Source organism: Triticum dicoccoides, chromosome 7B (assembly GCF_002162155.2).
Source record: "Triticum dicoccoides isolate Atlit2015 ecotype Zavitan chromosome 7B, WEW_v2.0, whole genome shotgun sequence".
NCBI classification, from domain to species: domain Eukaryota; kingdom Viridiplantae; phylum Streptophyta; class Magnoliopsida; order Poales; family Poaceae; genus Triticum; species Triticum dicoccoides.
Genome location: NC_041393.1, coordinates 460,345,250 through 460,354,091, shown reverse-complemented (window position 1 = coordinate 460,354,091; position 8,842 = coordinate 460,345,250). Strand labels below are relative to the sequence as shown.

The window sequence follows — 8,842 nt, the reverse complement described above, 5'->3', positions numbered from 1 at the left end:
TAGTTTCGCAAATTTGGTCTGTATTCTGTACACATACTTTACCTTGAATATAGATTGGATCATACTAAATATATCAGTTGGCAATGATTGAGCGCCACGTAAAGTCAGTAACTCCTGAACAGAGAGCACGATGATATTAAAATTAAGAAAACAAATCAGACTGTTAGCGCTCTCAGCTTATAACAAATATTAGAAGTACCTTTAGCCCTGACAATAGAGCAACACAGGCATTTGAAACAAGAAACATATACCAAGAGTACTTCTTCCCAGCCTTGAGGCACTGGTCAATATTGTTCAGGAGTCTTATCTTGGCAGTATTGTCCTGTCAATAGGCATATGAACAAACAAAAATAGAAAATCATTAATCAACAAAAGCAGAATCCCCAAGTTAAAAATGAATGAATTGCTGAAGTTAAGTGCACCTGACATGCAAAGATAGAACCATAGCACAGAAGCATCTGATTAACCAGCATTTTGCTTACTGATTCTGGCTTCAATAAGAAAAACAAACATATATTAGCCCATTCAGAGTGTGCACCTGACTGTAGAAAGTCGATGACATCCACATGTATCAACAGTAATAAGCTTAGTTGAAGTTTGGATTAATATATAAGGAAGTTACTAATGAGTAAGTGAACAACCGATCAAAAACACTGCAAACATTATCCCAGTTCAAACATAACTTCAGTGTGTGACTGATAAGTGATCATAGCCTCATAGGACACACTCGCTATCATGTACCCTTACTCAGTCCGCACACTGGATGCTATTTTCCTATTTATACTTCTTCGCACAATTTTGTTTAAATAAAAGAAGTGCAGTTAAAGGAAGAAACAGTATCGATTTTCAGAATGGTAGTATACCCTCAATACATGCATCAAAAGAGCTTACCAGGCACAGGCAGCTTTGTTAATTAGCAATTGCTTCTCTTGTAAAAGGGAACATTTTCAAAAATCCTTATGTACATAGTGCTTTCTAGGTATAAGCTTAATGTAGGATTCTTATTGACTAATACTAAATTAGTTCCTTCCTGAACCAGATATTGTATTTTAGAACTGGCCTAGAGTTATTGTATTTTAGAACTGGCCTAGAGTGTTGTTTCCATGTCTGGATGCATGTGAAACAAATCAATAGTATCAAGTTTTGAGCAAACATAAGCATAAAGATAGCTGGGCCGAGGTATTGAAAAGATAACTACCTGAGGAAAGTTGCTGATTTCGTCATCCCACACACATGGTAGAAATCCATCAACACCACCATCAAAAGCTCGTAGTTCATCCTCAAATGAATCCCTGATAAGTAATAACCAATAAACTATCATAAATATTTTTAAAAGAAGACAGTGTAGTTGGCCATAGTTCAGTACAACGAGAACTCATACTTGGCACGCTACCTTCCAGGTATCCACGGGCCCAAAGAAGCATCTCTCTTGTCTAACAGAAACTTCAAGCATGAGCTTTCTTCCCATCCGGAAGGGTCACTAGTTTCATCACCCGGAAAGTTAATACATAGAACAAAAGGCGAGTGATACAGTATTAAAGGAATGCAGAATGAGAAAAAAGAAGGGAATATTGGCTGTCAAATGCTGAAGATGAATTTACATGCTTTAAGTCTCTATGTTTTAGAGCACACTAAGGACCTACAACGTAATTATAAAATTTCTATCATATTGGGAGTTCGTGTAGCCAGGTGAAGCATATGTGAAAATAGCGCTCAAAAGAATAAATTGAAAAGACAGAATTGCCTTTTAAGACCATGATAATGCCATATTGTGTAATCATTCAGAGTTTTAGAAAGAAATTCATATACAGCACAATAATGTCCAAATGTTGGCAGCACTAAGGATAAACAGTTATGCAAATTGTACTGTAGCACTGAGTCCCAGAAACGTTTTCGTCGAGTGTTTATTGCAGTTCAAGTATGCTTGGCAGCACTGTTCAAGAAGGCGCTATTAGGCGCTCGCCTAGGCGCGCTTAAGCGCTGGGCGTTGGCATAGCGCCTCGCTTTGGCCCTAGGCGCTCAAAAAAGCGGCCGGCGAGGTCCTCCGGCGAGAAATCAGCCTCTCCGGCGAGGAATCAGCTTTCTGAGGTGAGAAATCAGTCTCCCCGGCGAGGATTCGACCTCCCCTGCGAGGATTCATCCTCTCCGACAAGGGATTCAACTGCCCCGACGACAAATCGAGCTTCTCCAGCGAGGGATTGAGCTTCTCCGGCGAGGGATCGAGCTTCTCCGACAAGGGACAGAGGAAGAGGGAGGGAGGCAGCCTCGTGCAATGAGACAGAAAGGACGAGGGGGGGAGGCGGCGTGAGGAGGAAACCTAAATTTCCTATCGACTGCAGCAGACGAGAGCTTTTAGTAGGAGGATATGAAGATGGGCCTATGGTTTAGTGGGCTAGCCCAGCCCATCTAGCTTATTTCTTCACATTACAGTACTAACGCCTAATTGCGTCTAATTTCGCCTAATCACGCCTAAGCTAGAAAAGCGCAAGTAGGTGCCCAAACGCATAATTAGCGCCTAGCGCTTTTTTGAACTTTGCTTGGCAGACCCGTTCGAAATCTCTCTTGTGCAGATAAGATACATGATTGGGTAGAATTTAATAAAATCCTAGTTAAAAAATTCTTGGTGCTCAAATACAGTTGCACAATTCTGTGTAGCCATTAAATTAAATTAAGTAGATGGACTGAAATAAACAAACCAATTTAGGGTAATTGAGCACACAAAATTAAGTTGTGGGGCGTGCAGTGTAACGCTCCAAATAATCAAAAGGGAGGTTGGAATGTATTATGGTCAAAGGTTGGTAGCAGGTGTTGGTGCTCGTTAATTTTTATTAAGTTCTACTCCCTCTGTAAACTAATATAAGATCTTTTAGATCACTACAATTTAATGCATAATGACAAGCCAAGCATAAATATAATAAAACCATGCTATTCAAAATACACCACCTGAATGGGCTTGAACACAGCTGAAGCATTTGCTCATGCTCTGATTGATAAACCACTGGATTGGAAAGGGACTGATACGCCATCAGTGTTCTAGTTGTGAAGAGATTCAGTGCAGACTTGAGATTTGGCAGTTGCTTAGCGCTCAACGAAGATATAAGGGATAAAGCTCTGCATTGTGTAGCTTGAAACTTAGCCTTCACGGAATACACACTAAAGACTAAAATAGGAATTCAGCAGTGAATTTTACGCACCCACCAAGGTAGGCCAGGACAGGGTTAAGTAAGATTCCACCATTAGCAGTTGCGATAATGGGAGAAACAAAGCTTCTTATGAAAGCAGTAAGAGCCTCGATTGCAACCGACAGAACACTGCAGCAAAAAGCTAAACAAATCAGCAAATTAACTGGAAAAATTAGAACTTTAGCAATGAACAGATTTGCAGAAGTTGTCCGGTGTAATTTTTTCTTTATCTCTACTTTCTTGTTTTATCTGCTTGTATCTGGTAGGAACCGATGTGAACCTTTCATGGCATTGTTGCCTATCTTACTTGATGTGGCTAGGGACTTCTATTCCTATAGAAGGGCAGGCAGATCATTGAGATCCTTAAGCAAAAAATAACCAGAAGTTCTAGTTTCCCCCTCCTTCTCCAAGGCTGCAAAAGGCCGAATACCTATCTACCAACTCAGGGAAGAGCGCTGCCAACGGCTAGATGAGGGTGATCCCCTACAGTCGGTTGCTCTACTTTCAGTCTTCAGACCCATGCCCAACCATGCATGTCACAACTCACAACTTGGTATCAAACAAAGAATCATGGAAGAAATAGAAGTATCAAGGTTGCAAAGCTTGCAGGTATGGAAGACAAGACATCCAGGATGACAATGAACGGTATCGCAAAAATGTTTTTGAAGCTATTATGAAACTATCTATGAACTAGAAACATGCAATACATGTGTAGTTGCTGAAACGAACCGCAGTTCTGATGCCCAGTCCTGTATATGACTAAGGTACGACTCAGGATTTCCAGTAAAAGGACTAGCCCATAGCAAAAGAACATCAAACACTTGATCTTCCAGCTCCTGCATACATACCACAGAAAAGAGCCATCGATATGTAAGCTTTATAGCAATATATATACATGAGACACATAGACAGTATCTGCAATACCTCTTTTGGCATGGATGCTAAAAGAGAAGCTAATAACAACCAGCCAGCTTCACGCTCTGCTATAGCAGCCACTGGGTTTCGGCTGAAGCCATTCAGCATCTTTTTGGACAACTCAAGTACGGAATTGGGCAGCCTGCACGTTTATTGAATAGGAAAAGTAAGATAAATTTATAATATGTGAGGGTCAAAACATTGGAAAAACAAAGAGCGCTTATTCTTTGGGCATAATTTCCACTAACAGAAATAATAAATGAGAGTTATCCATTCTAACATTGTGATTTTAATACATGTTGGCACTGTTAAGAATGCTTATCAAAGTTATGAACCTGCTACAATAGATCCAAAACAAAGTTGGCACAACCTAGTATCATACCCTTTTCATGCCAAATATATGGTTCAGATTTCAGAATATTAGAGCATTTATAGCCTTTTCATGCCAAATATATGGTTCAGATTCCAGAATGTTAGAGCATTTCTTTATCCACTGCTTCTGCTTTGTTCACATGAATAACAAGGTAGGTTCTGTATCAACTACAGAAACGTAATGCTAGGCGCTAGTTAATTCATGAAATTATTTGTGTTATTATGCCAGAAGGGACTTGGATACAGTCAACAGGTGAACAACCTGACAACAACAATGACCTAGTACAGTTTCACGGGGTGCTAATGGTACTCAAGAGATATATGAGAGCACGCAACACACTGTAAAAAATATTGGTTCAACCCAATATTGAACGTAGCCCAACCAGATCACACTGCCAAAGATCCAATCTAAAACTTGGCCCAAGGCTACATCGTTACCAAACAAACCTAGGAATACAGCAGCAAACTGATGCAACAAACCTTAGGCAAATTTCTAAAACTAGAAAATACTATGAATATGTAGTAGTGAAAGAATGCAAGCAGCCCCACAAACTACTGCCATATGAAAACTTATGAATGCCATTTCCCATTCAAAACCAAGAAAAATATCGCGAAGTATAATGAAATGAACCTTGCAGGGTAACCAAGAAGTAACTTTGGCGAGATCGCAACGAGAGTAGCTAATACAGTAGCCTGTCCATGTAGCGAATCAAGCTCATGGTTCAGATTTTTACCCTGCTTTAAATAAATTTATCAAGAGGGTAAATGTCAAGGCAGTAAAACTGTATCATGCATATATGATGCCAAATACAGTATAAAGTAGCAATAACTAATGAAAAGATAAACCAATAGTCGCTGATGAACATATTAAACTACAAACACAACATAATATGTTAGAGACTAGTGCCAACTCATCCTATAGGAAAGTCCGGACTAGATCGGCAAACCTTTGTACTGATTAATGAGTGAGGTGAGTAAAAACAAGTGTACAAAGACTCTGTCAGTGCTGCAAGTACCATGCTCTAGTCTTACATGTATTTATCATGCTGTATGCATGATGCATATTTTTTAACCACTGTTTCCTCTTTGTGAGACAGCAGAAAGTAATTATGAAGCTGCAACACAGATCAATTCTCAAGATTGTAACATGAGAGGTTCAATTACAATTAGAAGCAGCGACATCGGTTGACTCTGCGCTTTAAAGAGTAACTATTTAAGTACATACTCCCTCCGTAAACTAATATAAGAGCGTTTAGATCACTATTTTAGTAATCTAAACGCTCTTATATTAGTTTACAGAGGGAGTACTAAATATTAAAGTAGCATGTCTAGCTGTGCACTGTGAACATCCGGAACAACCGCTTATCCCTAGGTATAATAAGTGTATGAAATGCAACAGACAAGCTTCACTATACCTTGTCAAATGATAAAGTCTCCCTGAGAGCATGTAATGTTGTAATACCATATGAGACTAAACCGCCAACACATGTCGGATCAACTTCCGCTAAAGCACGCAATGTTAAAGCTGCCTCGACACGAACCTATACAATGTCAACAAAGATATTAGGGTTGATCAACCACTTAAGATAACATACAAATGAACATCTGTAGCATTGATTGATAGTAACAGAAAATTTAAGCATGGCTTGAGTTTCATTTTTAGAAGAAACAACTGTACAAGGTGCAGCAACAGCAGGACATGCCAAAATGACTGCCACTATATTCAGCTTTCAATTTACTCATATTAAAGGGAACCTTGTAGAATATAATGGAAGATCACAGTAATATTCAGTTTTCCTCGGTACTCAGTAATACAGTAGGCAGCAAGATCAATGATACACTGAATGTGAAGTTCAGACACTGCATGCAAATTTTGTATTGACAAGCAGGCAAGTGTGTGATAAGCTATTTTGGTCATTTGCAGGAAACAGATTGATGAAATATGATATGCAATCAGAAAAATGAATATTGGCACCAGAAAAGTAAGTAAAGTATATGTGTAGTTTACTGAACATCAGTGGTTTACTATTTCATTGATGTCATTGATGTTGAGAAAAAACAAGCAGTTGAACAACGAAGAAAATGTTCTCAAGACGGAGTAACATGACATGTAATATAGCAATGGCACAAGCAAGTGGATCTGTGACTACATGGTTATCTAGTCATCTAGTAATATATATCTCTGAAAGCTGAAATAAAATAATTTTGTAGTATACATCTATCATACATGAGGATTCAGTAAGCTACATGTGTTTAATCGTAGAATTGCATAGCAGATATGTACAACAGAGATGATGTGAAAAACAAAATGTTCATGTACTTATGAATTTAAGAGTACACAAAATGAAAATTCAGGAAACCTATTTTGCAACATACATTTGCTGAAGAATGAGATAATGCTGCAACAACTGTATTATCAAGAATATCCTTGAATTCAGATGGAACCTGTGTGATGGAGCATGGGATGTTACTCATGTACGCATAGCATTGATCCGAAAACAGAAAATTAGCTGAGTACTATGGCAAAGAGGTATAATCATTGCTAGTGGGAATGATATATGAGGCTCAGAGCCACATGTGAGTAACACATTGGATAGTACTTATCCAACTTCTCGATCTCTGTGATGGTACTGAGCAATTGCCCATAAACAGATAGCAAATAAGAATAACACTTTCGCCAAAGAGAATATAAAATCATACACGTAACTCAGAGTAGCTGGAAATGCATCAAGTATGCTACTTGGTTGAGTTATAACAATCGAGGCTGCAAATTAAACAGGGAAAAAACATTGATAATACATCATCCCTTCGAGTGCAAATACCTCGCCCAAGCTTCTCAAGAGGTAAGATAGAATGCGTAATGTTGCCACTCTCGTCGGAGCAGAATAATTTGAAGACTCCAACTGCACTCAACAATACATACAGAAATTCAAAGGATGTAAGGAAATTAACTCGCGCTTTTTATACTGTTTTTTAGAACCAGGTTGAAGCTATCGAACCTTTTTCCCCAGAAATACCAAAAATTCACCCTGCGTTGGCTCGGTCATCTGGTCAGCAAAACCAACTCGGAGGACATATAGCACACATGCCTGGGCATTTAGATATAAAAGCAATAAGAACCTTTAAACTAAAGCAACTGAAGTGGAATAACATTTTCTTGCCAGTATTTGATATCCTGTTTTCTTAACAAACAAAATTACAAATACATACTAGTTTAGACTAATTGGAAACAAGCATCAAACTGCTGGGCTCTTACAAAGCGCATGTTCCACTTCTTGTGTCACATTTCTGTCATCTATAGGTGAACTAATTCCATGTGGACATTCATATTTCTAGGTAACTCATCCAGCTGCATCAATCCGTCCTCAAAATAAATTCTAATAAATTGATAAACCACATGTGGAAAAAGCAGTCTCTCTTGTGAAGGAAATATTTGCTGACAATACAGCCCATTTTTAAACATAATAATTCATGGTTGAAAAAAAATATGGATATACAAGTTCAAACTTCAAACCAAAATTGACAACGGGAGCTACCAATGCGTGTGGATCAGGAGAACCATTCCCTTGGAGAATTTCCATCACTTGTACAGCATAGTTTTGAAGTTCACTGTCCAGGGTACCGTACTTCATATGGATCATCTGCACCAGAAAACTTTTGTTAAGAGAGAGAAATGAAATATCAATGTGCTACAAAATGCAATCAGGCTACTTGTGAACTATGGTAAATTTAGTACAATTGAGGCGTAGAATCTTTCTAGTTCAAATAGGAAGACAACTTTTTGTGAGGGAGCCAAGTGAAAATAACTAGTAGGAAGTAGGTATGTTTGTTTGTTTTTTTGCTGGCTAGAAGAAAAGCACCGATGTTCAAGTAAAAGTGGACTTAAATCCCATTGATGGGGTTGTAGATCCGCTCATCCACCCACTGAGCTAGGTTGGTTGCTAATTAACTACAGCGACAAGCTAACAATTGAAAGATAAATATAATGAAGTTGAGATGCCTAATGATGCATCCCTTAGGATGGAAGTGAACGGCAACAACCCTTTGAAAGGGTACTTACTACTCAACGACCTTTTTAGGTGTTCATGATAATCAGTTTGGTACACTGTATACATAGAATAATTCAAACAATGATTTTATTTTTATTTTCTTTATTTTTTGAGCGAAAACAGTAGCTCCGCCTATGTTGTCTCAGCATAGCCGGTCCCAGGCCCGGGTAAAGGAGGAGGCTTGTGATAGGCTTGGCGAGCCAACATAAAAACTCAGCCACTCTTATGAGATGAAACCCAAAAGATTTTCGTTGGGGCGTAACCCTCTCAGCGACGCGCCACATCGGAACCCGGGTGTGGTCTCAAATGGGCAAGGCCCGGGCC

The 8,842-nt window shown here is 38.9% G+C and overlaps 1 protein-coding gene across 2 annotated transcripts in view; it reads right to left on the bottom strand.

Annotated features, from left to right (window-relative positions):
- The window catches only part of LOC119337360 (protein SWEETIE-like), a 33,304-nt gene that overhangs the window by 16,393 nt on the left and 8,069 nt on the right, over nucleotides 1-8,842 (bottom strand). For both annotated transcript variants that reach the window (XM_037609476.1, XM_037609477.1), the window contains exons 8-22: nucleotides 8,006-8,110; nucleotides 7,469-7,558; nucleotides 7,292-7,372; nucleotides 6,846-6,914; nucleotides 5,885-6,010; nucleotides 5,101-5,204; nucleotides 4,107-4,239; nucleotides 3,912-4,018; nucleotides 3,195-3,311; nucleotides 2,944-3,111; nucleotides 1,394-1,480; nucleotides 1,199-1,292; nucleotides 423-491; nucleotides 200-322; nucleotides 43-114 (exon numbers count right to left, since the gene is read on the bottom strand). In XM_037609476.1, the coding sequence (XP_037465373.1) occupies nucleotides 43-114; nucleotides 200-322; nucleotides 423-491; nucleotides 1,199-1,292; nucleotides 1,394-1,480; nucleotides 2,944-3,111; nucleotides 3,195-3,311; nucleotides 3,912-4,018; nucleotides 4,107-4,239; nucleotides 5,101-5,204; nucleotides 5,885-6,010; nucleotides 6,846-6,914; nucleotides 7,292-7,372; nucleotides 7,469-7,558; nucleotides 8,006-8,110 (1,545 nt within the window). The remainder of the gene's footprint in view (nucleotides 1-42; nucleotides 115-199; nucleotides 323-422; nucleotides 492-1,198; nucleotides 1,293-1,393; nucleotides 1,481-2,943; nucleotides 3,112-3,194; nucleotides 3,312-3,911; nucleotides 4,019-4,106; nucleotides 4,240-5,100; nucleotides 5,205-5,884; nucleotides 6,011-6,845; nucleotides 6,915-7,291; nucleotides 7,373-7,468; nucleotides 7,559-8,005; nucleotides 8,111-8,842) is intronic.